Raw genomic sequence first — 13,024 nt, forward strand, 5'->3', positions numbered from 1 at the left:
AAAAGTCTATATCACCTCATTATCTACATACTATCTCCAGAAACCTATCCCATTCTTTAACTACCAACCTTAACTAATAACCATATTCCTTTCATTTATGAAATAATATTCAAATGCAAAAGCATTTGTTAGTTAAAAAACAAGTTTGGGAATTTGTATTTATTGACTTACAGGAAAATTACTCAAAAATCCCACTTACTTATCAGTAACTATTTTTCTTTGAAAATGTATCATCCTTGACAGCTATATACTTAAGCCTCCTATCAGAGTTCTCAAAAGGATTTTGACCTCATGAATCTCCACAGCATTTTACCTGATCAAGAGTCATGTGTCCTAGACTCAGGAGCTCACTAGGAGACCACCTATGTCAACAAATTGAATTCTCTAATTCTAGTTCCAACTTGAGGATCACACAAGGAAGTTATCAAAAATGATTCATCATCAATGATAAAGGAAGAGGAAATACATTAATTATCAAGGATGCTACATTTTCAGAGAAACACAGCTTACTGGTAAGTAACCAGGTTCCTCTGAGGATGGATAGACTTACATCAACCAGCTGGTACAATAGGCGACTGTGTGGCTGGACCACTGGGAGCTGGAGAGGGAAGTCAAGCCAAAAATAGGAGTTGTAGGAGTACACAACCAAACTGAGACTCTTGGCAGAAGGCTGGTTCCAAGTAAAAACTGTGTTATGGAAAATCGTAGAGGGAAGAGCAGGTGAATGGCCTGCAGGGAAGGGAAAGAAATTAACACACCCTACTATGTGCCAAGCACTGTGCTAGAGACTTTACCAAGTTAACTTCTTTAAAACTCACCACTACCCTATGAGGTAGATGACTCCCCATCTTACAGTGAGACATCCCAAAACACAATGGCCATAGCCATCCAGTCTCTGAACAATCTTTAACATCAGAAGGGTTAAATTCGACTTCCAGTTAATAGGGGAAGAAATATAGTCAGTTAGCCAAGTTAAAAAATATTCTTGGATACTGGTTGGTCCATTTGATTCACACCAGATATACAATGAACTGTTGATATTGTCTATTATCTTTTAGATTTTCCAAGTAAAACAATAAGGAATCACCTCACATCTAAGGTGCAGGAAAGAACAGGTCAGGAGGAAGCATCAGCTGCCATCCAACTCTAGAGAAAAACTGAGCATGGTTTCTGAAACTATCCATTTTCTTCACAATCAGAGTGAAGATAACACACACACATTTGAAATTCGCTAGCCCTTGTGGTGAAATGCTTGTGTATGGAACTTAATTTCAGACTGCTTTACATGAAAGAAGTGCTGAAGGAAAAACTATAATGAGGTAAATATCAAGTTTGGATAAAGTTAAGATAGGCTCGATAGTAAGTGATTCATAACCAGGTTAGGAGGGTGATTAGGAGAAGATGAATCATGGAGATGAGTGACTCCAGCAGGAGAGTGTCAGAAATAAAAATGCAAAGAAAAAATCCTGATCGACATGGATCCATTTAATACAAACAACTAATTAAAAGCTGTTGGAGCTAAGGAATTAAGGAGTGGTTCACTCCAGCCTGTAAATTATTTCTATTTTGTTATTAAATATTTGTGTTGCAGAGCCATCTGGCTGGGGAGACAACCTCTACCCTGCAGCATAAGACTCTTGCCCCCAAGTTCACATAAGCATGATAGATGTCCTATAAGTGTCAGTTCTTACACTTCTGGGGGGTGAGAGGGGAAGCCACATGTAGCATTTAACATAGAACACATAACATTTGGAATACAAACTCGGGAAGTTTAGACACTTAAAGCTCTTTTCTGCATCCTAACTTCAGACACCTGATCCTGAATGAAAGAGATCATAAATATATACACCTAGTGAATATATTAACTGTTAAAACCCAATGGAATCTGGGTCTGAAGGAGGCTATTGGAGTAAATCACCTCCTCATAATCTGCAGTTTTTTAAAATACTGGAGATCAGAAACAGAATAGTCACAGGACGTAAGTTGATAAAACTACAAAAACACTCAACAAAAAACATGAAGCAAGTAACAGAGCCATGTTTATCCATTACATGCAAACTCAAGTACCTAACCCAATAACAGTCCTGTGAGTAGAAAATAAGACCATTTCCCTCATGGAAAAACAAACAAACAAGAAACCCACAAAAACTAAGAAACAGTAAAAGAGTATTATACAAGTCCTTGGTTTCCATAAGCTGTGGCAACACAATCCCTGTGAAGTCTTGCTTCCATGAGTGAGCATGGGGTTGAACACTATAGAGCAGTAGAGGCCCCAGTTCAAGAGAAGCAAGATTGTCAGCCAGCCAGAGTCCCATGGGAAACAGCACCAAGTCCTTACTCAAGTGGTAAAACCTGCTCAGGTGACCACCAATCAGGATGCAATTTGTAAAACAGATTTATAACTGCTCTATAATCACTCACTGGTTATTCAGTAAATAGTGTTGAAACAACTATAAAGCTAAATAGAAAAAAATTTTTAAATCAAATCCCCACTCACTATGCCAAAGGAAATTCCTGATGGGTTAAATCAGGGGTCCTCAAACTTTTTAAACAGGGGGCTAGTTCACTGTCCCTCTAAAGGTTGGAGGGCCGGACTATAATTTAAAAAAAAAAAAAAAAACACAAAAAAAACTATGAACAAATTCCTATGCGCACTGCGGGCCCGGGACGAGTGAGCTGCTAAGCAGGACAGGCAGTGGCACCCGCAGGCCAGATAAATGTCCTCGGCAGGCCGCATGTGGCCCGTGGGCCGTAGTTTGAGGACCCCTGCGTTAAATGATAATAAAATGTAAAAATGAAAACAAAACTAAAAATAAAGATAGACAGATAATTTATAATTTTGAAGTGGAAAAAAGATGTTCTAAGCCTTTAAGAAAGAAAGAAATCAAAAGAAGAAATTCTAATTTAACTACATAAACATTTAAAACTTCTGCATAACCAAATTATACCAGAGATAAAATCAAAACACGGGGAGGGGAGGGCCTACAAAACAGATGATTAAACACTATTATTTGTAATATATAAGAAGTCCTTAAAATCTTAAGAAAAAAAAATCCAACCTAATTTCAAAAGATCCAAGACCATAATACTGTAGGCTAATTCATAAAAGAAACATAAACAACAGATACTCAACCACACTGAAGAATGAAATAAAGGCAAAGGAACTGTAATAACTTTTTAGCTATCACACTGACAAATATTTAAAAGATGCTAACATCTGATGTTGGGAACATAAACAGACACTTCCATAAATGGCTGGTAAGAATGTAAAGGTGAAACTTTGGGGGGGCAATTTGGTAATCTCTATTAAAATTTTAAATATGCATATTCTCTTGACCTACTTATTCTATTTCTAGGAACTTTTCCTACAAAATTAATCAAAAGATCTAAAGATACATATGAAGGATATTCACTGAAACACTAACTACAAAAGTAAAATATAAAAACTAAATGCCCATCAATTAAGAATAGGGCAATTAATTATGGTTTATCCATAGTATCCAACACTAGGCATCTTAAAGAGACTGAAGACTGGACAGGGGCTGTAAAGTGATGGCCCCAAATGACAGGCACGTTTTCTCTGGGAGTAACTTTTCAAAATAAAATACATATTATCATTATTACTAACATGTTATCAGATACAGAAGAACTCAAAGAACATAAGTCACAGGGATTGGACTACAGGGACTTTGCCTTACTTGACATATTTCTATGTTATCTGAATTTTTACAATTATCATTTTGCAATGACCTTTTAATTGGAAAGATGAAAAATAAGAATTTAATTGACTCAACAGATAGACCCATTAGCTGGTATAAAACTGCCACACCAGTTACTAAGGTAGTTCATGAAATCTGCCAAACCTCCCAAAATGTTACAAGTGATATTCTTTTATAAAATCTAGTAAGAGAAAACAATTCTAAGCAGTGAATTTACTACATTATCAAACTAAATTGTGACAGATTTCTAGGTCTAGTAAAAGTTTATTTCTTCAGAGCAATAAGCATTTTTTAACTTATTGACTAGACAAGCATTTCTTTTGGTTTTGGCTTGTTCTGTTTGCCTTTAAAATACCTGACAAGCCCTAACCAGTTTGTTTCTCGCTCTATCCTTTTCCCTTCCTCTCTGAAATCAATAAAAAGATATATTTTTTTAAAAAATACCTAACAAAATTTCGTTTTGCATTTTGGAAAAAGACGATCTTTGTAACAATTTACCAGTGATCTTTAAACACAAATTATATATACAGATTCTAGGAGAAAAACAACAAATTAAGTGCAACTTATGCTTGTGTATTAGTTGCACAAAATAAACCAGACATTTTTAAGAGTCCACTCTTTAAACTTAAGATATCTAATCTTAAATTTAAAATATAAACTCAAACATTATAAGTGACCTTCCTTTTTTGTTAAAAGACCCTTTGGAAAAGCATAAAATGCTTTTAATAGATTAGTTTCCTTTCAAAAGAAAAGGAACACCTCCTTAATGGTCATTTAAGAATGCTCCATCTATTTCAGCCATAAGAAAGCCAGAAAGTAAGCGAAGGCTGCATGATTCTAAAAGCTACATGGAAGTATCGGCAGAGTTAACAAGAAAATTCTCCAAATACCAACAAATGGTAAGAGAAGCAAACAGTAACAGAAAGCAACCTAGAAACCAGCTCCTTCAGAAACCAGGAAAGGATGGGTATGTTCGGACTGAAAGTCAAAGCAGACACTTGGGAGAGCCATCCGTTTATTTCTAAGTCATAAGAAAAGTGACCTCACTCCTTCCCATATCTGCTCAAAGGACTCAGGAGACTCTAGACCTATTGGTCCCGTAATCCTGCAATTTACAAAGGAAAGAAAGCATGTTAGTGTGTTGAAAGTTAAGACTATTTAAGTAAGACTGTATTTAAGTATTATACATTGCGTACACTAACATATTATTTTTTCTTTGTAAACAGCAACTAAATTTATTTACAATTAACCTAGGATAGTGCATTACCAAGTTAATAAATAATGCCATCAGCTCTGACCGGCACAAAAGAGTTTCAGGTTCGATACCCAGTCAAGGACACATACCTGGGTTACAGGTTCAATCCGTGGCCCTGGTGGGGGCTGTGTAGGAGACAACTGATCAGTGTCTCTCACACTGATGTCTCTGTCTCTCTCCCCACCATCCCTCCCTTCCACCCTCTCTTAAAAAAGGAAAATATCTTCAGGTGAGGATTAACAAAAACAAACCAAAAAAAAGTTTTTCTTCTCCTTCAACAAAATTAAGTCCAAATTGCAAACATGAAAGAACTTACACTTTCTGTGCTATTTTGATAGAAGTCTCTCAAAAAAAAAAATTTACAAAAATCAAATGATAGGTGATGAACTTAAAATCATTTCAGCCCAGTCTGTGTTGCTCAGTGGTTAAGCATCAACCTATGAACCAGGAGATCACAGTTCCTTTCCTGGTCAGGGCACATGCCTGGTTTTCAGACTAGATTCCCAGTGGGGAGCATGCAGGAGGCAGCCAATCAATGATTCTCTCTCATTATTGATGTTTCTATCTCTCTCTCCCCTCCCTTCTTCTCTGAAATCAATAAAAATATATTCTTTAAATCATTTCAGATATCACTAGGAAGAGCAAACCTGTATATATTGAAAAGTAAAGACATTTTATTCTTCACGAATATGAGGACTAGGAGGCCTTTCTGGTGCTGCTTGTATATTAAGCATTTTGAAGAAGCCCTATGTTTCAACATACATAAACAATTCTCACTCTTTTCATTAGTAAACAAGACACAGAATCCTCCTAGAATATATAAAAATGCATATTGGTAGGATTTTTAAAATTACAAAACCAATCATACCACTTGCCCAGAAGATAGACATCATCTGAGCAAGCATCTTTCAGTCATAATCTGTATAGGTAATAAAAGCTTGATATAAAGAATCAATGAAGGGGAAAGTGCCTTGTGGTTTTAAGAAATGGACAAAAAGAAATGCTCTAGTAAGAACTACAAGAGTAATTCTAAAGCCAGCTTCTTCATGAAAACTGGAAAAACAGACACACTGAAGAATATAACTACCATAATACAGACTTCAGGAGACAAAAGAGGAAAATCACCTGGAAACAACGTTCGATGAACAGCCACAGCTACACATTATGACACTAAAGCATACATCCCTTGGCTTGTAGGTAATGACATTTTTAAGGCCCTTAAAAGATCAACCAAAGAACAAAGGAAATAAGTATAAAATATTTATTATAGTCTGTCTTCAAGGAGTCAAAATATTTTTTAATAGAAATACAAAAATAGACACATATCCTGTATTAAAATTCTACAGGTAACACCACTGAAGGTTCTGTAACCTCAACACCAAAAAACAGGTACCAAAAAGTATCTTAAAAGCACATCAAGAAAACAATATACTACAGATGGGTCTCTAGGTTCAATTGCAGAGTTCCCTGATCTGAAGTCAGCATCTACAGCAGTCACTTCATTAGATCAGAAAGTAAACTTGCCAGACTTTACTACAATAGCCTCAATAAAATCAGTCACTTTACTAGTAAAACTGAGAGTATCTCCAGTACAAAGAGAAGAAAGTAGAAGACACATAAAAAAAACTGTAAATTGTCATTAGATCATCATCATGCTGCAAAGAATTTAAACTGAAGACAGGATTACAAAGGATCAGCTTTATAAAGATGAGCAGTTCATTAAAATAATGTTACAAAAGCACTTTCAAACGGTAAAAGCCACAGCCCTAGGTGTTTGGATCAACACTGCAGTCCATAATCCCACCAACCCTACTACTAAGAAAGTCTGCAAAACAGGCTAATTTCTTTTTTAACCTGTTTCTAACCTACTTCAGACTCCAATTTTTAGAGCATATAAAAGAAATCATTATGTAGCTGGAAAGGCTCAAACTTAAAAAAAAAACATAATGGTTATATTCTCATCTGAAAAGTAAGGTGATTAAATTCTTTACAGCCCTTAAGATTTTACTTATTGTGATAACACCAAAAAGCTTATCACAAACTATATAAACCTTCAGTTTCCAAAAGTTAGGGGTGATGGTTTGAAAGTGGGTGCGGATGGGAGTAGTAAAAGATACATCATTTAAAGCAGATCAATTATCAAGAGCAGCTAGAACACCAGCGCCTGGCCAGGCCAGAGTTCCATGCAACAAGAAATTGAATTCCTGAGGCTGGGATTACTTCCCTCCTTTTCCCTTCCTATTCTGTGGAAATTGTATTTCTCAATGGGCATGGGGTACTAAGTTTAGAAAACAATTTTTTTTTAATGTTAGTTTCTTCTCACAATTTCTCACATAAACTCACAATATCATTACATGCAATGTTGTTTATCTCCATTTGATAAATTTAAAATAAATTTTCAATTAGTAAATATTCACTTAAATATATTGTATTCGTAAGTTTAATACCAAAAACTATATTATGAGCAACTGAAGTTATACATAAATAATGGACTTCACTAATTTTTAAAAATGTTTTTATTGATTTTTAGAGAGAAGTGAGAAGAATAGAGAGATAGAAGCATCGATGAGAGAAACATCATCGATTGGCTGCCTCCTACACACCCCCTACTGGGGATCAAGCCTAGAATATGGGCATGTACACTGACTGGGAATCGAAGCCTGACCTCCTGGTTCACAGGTTGATGAACCACACCGGCCAGATTTTATCAATTTTTTAAAGTGTCTGAGAAAGTGTACTCTTCTGGGGCCACATCAGATCATTAGAGCAAGCAAACTGACTTAGCTCTTCTAAGGCTCAGTTTCCTCATCTGGGGAAGAAAGAAGGCATAATACAACCATCATGAAGATTAAATGAAATAACATGTGCACAGTACCTTGTATAGTACCAGAGATCATTATTGCTGATAACTTTTATTGTTAATGTTAATTGGGCTTTTGATAGCATTTTGAGATTTGTAGTGGGTGGCAAAATTAAGTATTGCACGTGTTTCTACTTTATTTCTCCAAATTTATAAGATTTATTCTTCCAGGGAGGAAAAAAAATTAGGATTAACTTCACCTCAAAATTTCCAAAAGGTCACCAGACAAAACTTTCACAAGAATTATACTTAGAAACCCCTCAAGAACGGTCTGACTGGCACAGAAAAAAATCCCTTTTACTCTTCGTACATTAATAAGCCATCACCTCCAACATGTACAGGCCCTGACCTGTCCCAGATGGTGAGAGGGTTAGTAGCATATCATACATATTCAGACAACTGCAGGTCTGAGCTTTAGAGAGTAGCCACCTGACAAAATGCATAAATGGCTAAGAACCATCCCAAGTCAGGTGTCACCACTGAGATTACCACACCATCAGAGGTCGTGTCTATAGCACACACTGGGCTGCTGTGACATTGCCGACAAGTTTTCGAAGCCAGTGTGTCATATTCACAGGTCTCATACAATAGCCAAGTAGTACTTGATTATCACAATATTATATTTAAAATGGCTACTCATTGCCCTGGCTGGTATGGTTCAGTTGGTTGAGCTCATCCCATGCACCAAACGGTCACAGGTTCAATTACCAGTCAGGGAACATGCCCAGATCACGGTCTTGATCCCCAGTAGGGGGCATGCAGGAGGCAGCTGATCGATAGTTCTCTTTATCCCTTCCTCTCTCTAAAATCAATTTTTAAAAAATGTTAAAAATGGCTACTCATTGAAACATACTTTAGAACAAATTCCATTGTTTAGATCAGCGTTTTCAACCTTTTTCATCTCACAGCACACATAAATTACTAAAATTCCATGCCACACCAAGAAATACATTTTTGCAAATCTGAAAAAAAAAAGTATACTTTTGATTGATTCACACCAGACGGCTATTGTTGTGTTAACTGTTGTCATTTTTTTATATGACAATTTAAGGGAAAAGAGGACAGTGCCTCTGACTGTTCAGGTATTGCATGTCTTAAAAATTTCTGCAGATAGATGCTCAGGTAAACAATCATCTACTACGTGGGGTAATCTAAGTTCCAAATCACTTTCTTCCCTCTTTCTGCTTGAGGTCCATTCAGATAGCATTCCATATCGTACGAGTCTTCCTATATAAAACAGGTTCTTAAACAGAAATGCTTTAACAAAAACCCAACTGATTGGTTCTATACTGTTTAAGCTTCTGCATTTTCTTTCACCTTATTACTGCTTGCTTTCCTGTTACTGAATCATAAAATCTACCACAGATTTATTACCTTCCTTTAAAAATAGAATTTCTTACAGTAATTAACATTCCTTCATTGAGAAATGCTATCTTAGAAAATGAAATTCCAAGTTCTCAACACTGAATTTAAAATTCTTATTAGAAAGAGCCTTAGAATTTAAACAAAATGTAAAAAAACTTTCTTAGTCTATGAATATGAATATGAACGAAAAGGAGACATTTCTTACAGCATGGCTAATTCATATTGATGAGGGGAAAAAAGACAACTGAGTCAGAAAGCCTTGCTCTAAATAGTGATCTGACGAGGACATTAAAGAGTATTTAATTTAAAAGATTTTTTAATCGATAGTTTTATAAAAATCTATAAATCTCTGTAATAACAATGAAAGCATATCAAGCACTAGAGCTCTGTTACAGATATTAGTGTTACCTAAGGCAGCCATTAACAGTTACATATGAAAAAGAAATGGCAATAAAAAGACATCCTGAAGTCAGTGACTTCCTCTCAATAACCAACCAACATTTCAACAGCAAAACCAGAATGCACTGAAATTACTGCAGCGCGTGAGTTAACCAACCTCCCTGGTCCCGCGCAATGAGCTCACAGAAGTCAGGATGTGAACAGGCTGTATCCTTCGCTGTTTCCATTCTTGGTTTAGGATTTCCGTTCTTTCCAAAATTTTCTGACGATTGGAACTAAACATACTCTTTAAAAAAATGAAAGGAGAAAAAAAAATTATTCATTGTTAGAACATCTGTAATATCTCTATTATGGGTTAAAATCTAGTGATTTCTCAAAAATATCAGAAACATTCCCTCTAAAGCGCATAAATTTTACAATAAACTGTGGTTTCCCGAATTTAAATAATACAAAAACACCACACCTATTATTTTATTATGAATGGGAGGGGAACAGGAAATTATTTCCATCCTTTGTTAACTTTGTTTTAAATAAAAAAAATCACAATGACTTTAATCACGAAACCCTGTATATTTGGGTTCCAAGACTACAGGTGCAATGGAAAGGTATAAAAAAAAGATAGTGAATTCCAAGTAGGCTGAAAACCTTTCCATTACCACTATGTGTGGTACAACTTTTATGTTAAGACAGATCAAGGACCTGTACTTCCAAGTCTTCATTTATCTAATGTAAATATAGCCTTGGCTGAAAATGAACCCTTTCAAATTAAAACTTATCTTTAGGGAGAAAAAAGCTATCTTCATTTATACATGCATTTTCACAAAAGGCAAAGGGATACCTTCACTTCATCAGCTCGCCTGAACCTCTTGAGCTGTCGCAGTCTCATGTACTCTGATTTCACGCGCTTCCGCCAACAAATTGGTCCCTTCTCAGACTTCTTCCCAGTCTGGCCCATGATTATTCTAAAAGCAATGGTTTCATATTAAAATCACTAACCAGCCTGAATACAATCACTTGTGTTTAAATCCCCAGCAAACTAACAGTAAGCAAAAGAAATAATACATAATTACACTGTTGACATTTGCAAAAGGGTGCTCATTTGATCTGTATGGTTAAATCCTTAAAACATTTCATTCAAAGTACTATAAAGTTTTACTTAATAAAACTTTTAAAAGGTATTTTTATTTACAAACTCCTAGAGAGCTGCTGTCTCATAGAAATGTGATCCCTTACCAAGAACTAAGTATACTATATACCAAGCTAGTTTTTTGTTTGTTTTTAAATATTTTTATTTATTTTAGAGAGTCAAGAGGGAGAGAGAGATAGAAACATCAATGAGAAAGAAAGATTCATCGGTAGGCTGCCTCCTGCACAACCCCCACTGGGATTCAAGCCAGCAACCTAGGCATGTGCCCTGACTGGGAATCAAACCATGATCTCCTGGTTCATAGATTGATGCTCAACTACTGAACCACACGGGCGAGGCCAAACAAGTTTTTAATCTACAAGATACACGCAGTAGAGCAAAAAAAGAAGAATGTACCCTGAGTTTTCATCAGTACATTACTAGCAAAATTGAATATAATTGAAAATGACAAATCTGAAAAAGTAAAATTTACATACATTAAAAGTAAAAACAGTACAATACACAATAAATGTACAAATTAAAGTATTATTCTACACACTTTTACACCAGGCCCACCTTAAACACTGTGCTAAAAGTCTGGATTGTTGCCTCTTGTGCCACCTTTGTTCACATGAGGGGTTTCTCTGCCAGTAAAAGAAAAAAGGAATGTGGCAAATGCAAAGTAAATCCTTCTGCCTTATCTTCAGTTGCAGACTCTCGGAGTCAATCATGTTCAATTGTGGGGACAACCTATGGTTCACCAAATGTCTTATTCATACTACAGAGTCCCCACCTTGAGTCTAAATAAGTGTCCTCTTCTGGAACATTTTCTTCTCAAACTATTAAAACCATACCTGTATCTTCAAAAGATTAGAACAATTCTCTGTCAGATGGTGCAAAGGTGCCATGTTAAGGAGTTTTGCTTTAATTTCTCTAAGAGTGGTGGAAAGCCACTTAGTGTTTTAAGTAAAAAAGGAGGGGAGGTTTCCAACTTGAAAAGGCCAGCTGACTGCAGAGCAGAAGCAGGAGGGGAGGTGGGGAGAACAGAGCAGCAAGGTGAGGCCAAGTTCCAAACAAGAGCAGCTCTAATACCACACTGGTGATGGGAGAGAAAAGGAATTCAAGTTACTCACAAGAAAACCTGGTGATGATTTAAATGTGGGGGAAGACAACTTTCTGGCTTGAATAATTGAGTAGGGTTTCATTTACCTACTTGTTTACATAAAACCCTCTGGCACAAATAAAACTGTCTAAGAAGACAAGATTTAAAGAAAGAGCCCAGAGGTAAGAAGAGGTAACTCTTGGTAAGAATATTCAACCACCGTAAGATATGTACACATATAATACCTTAATTAAAAAAAAAAAAAAAAAAAAACACACACACACACAAAAGAATATTCAACCACCAAATAAAGAATGCAAATTATTTAGAGCCGAGAGGGGGGCAAAGAAAGCATGTAATAAATGACGATTGATCCAGGCAATGAATGTGAATATACAAAAATGAATGAAATACAGAACTTGCCCTTTTGGAGCTGATATCCTACCTAGGGAGGCCAAAAAAAGAAAATGTATCACAATATAAGATATGGACATGGGAGGGTGGGGGTAAAGGGATGGAAGTGAGGGTGGGGATGGGGTGGATGGACTGGACTGCAGAGAGATGGCAGAAAAGGTGACAACCCAGCCCTAAAAATTGAGATGGATTTCACAGTCCAAAAAAGAATGAAAGGAACTCCAAGGTATGAGCAGACACACTGGAGATGGGGCTGTACAGGCAGAGCCCCGGCTGGCAAACCCTGCTAACAAAGGTGGACACCAAATTTGGTAAAAACTCCAAATTACAAGGGCTGAAAAAAATGAAAAGAATGAAAGATTTCAAAATTTGAGATAAAAACAGTTGAATGAGGTCACAGAGTTAGGAGTATTCCTTGTGAAAAGGTTAACAATGAAGCCTTCCTGGTGGGTTGCTAAAGTGGAACAATGATAACAGTCCCTAGAACAGAGAAGACTGAACTCAACTAGATGAGTTCAGAAGTCAGGAGGAAAGAAGAAAGCTAGGAAGACGGTGAAGTAGGGCAAAAAGACACCAAAGTTAAGAATAATTAGAGCCTCATTTGACACAGACAACAGGGGAGTGAGGGCACGAGTGGGGGGGGGGGGGGACAATGGGGCGATAAGGACACATATGTAATACCTTAATAAAGAAAAGAAAGAAAGAAAGAAAGAAAGAAAGAAAGAAAGAAAAAAATAACTTTGTGGGGCAAATGCTTTCAAATCTGCTAGTTAACAGGAGCTCA

The 13,024-nt window shown here is 36.3% G+C and overlaps 1 protein-coding gene across 8 annotated transcripts in view; it reads right to left on the reverse strand.

Annotated features, from left to right (window-relative positions):
- Positions 1–13,024, reverse strand: part of EZH2 (enhancer of zeste 2 polycomb repressive complex 2 subunit) — an 80,379-nt gene that overhangs the window by 40,869 nt on the left and 26,486 nt on the right. For 5 of the 8 annotated variants that reach the window (XM_080666054.1, XM_080666053.1, XM_080666052.1 and 2 more), the window contains exons 2-3: positions 10,437–10,560; positions 9,783–9,884 (exon numbers count right to left, since the gene is read on the reverse strand). In XM_080666054.1, the coding sequence (XP_080522180.1) occupies positions 9,783–9,884; positions 10,437–10,560 (226 nt within the window). Of the gene's footprint in view, positions 1–9,755; positions 9,885–10,436; positions 10,561–13,024 lie in introns of all 8 variants that reach the window. The other 3 variants (XM_080666049.1, XM_080666056.1, XM_080666055.1) reach the window with 1 other exon arrangement.

This window comes from Plecotus auritus, assembly GCF_963455305.1.
Source record: "Plecotus auritus genome assembly, chromosome: 4".
Taxonomy (NCBI): domain Eukaryota; kingdom Metazoa; phylum Chordata; class Mammalia; order Chiroptera; family Vespertilionidae; genus Plecotus; species Plecotus auritus.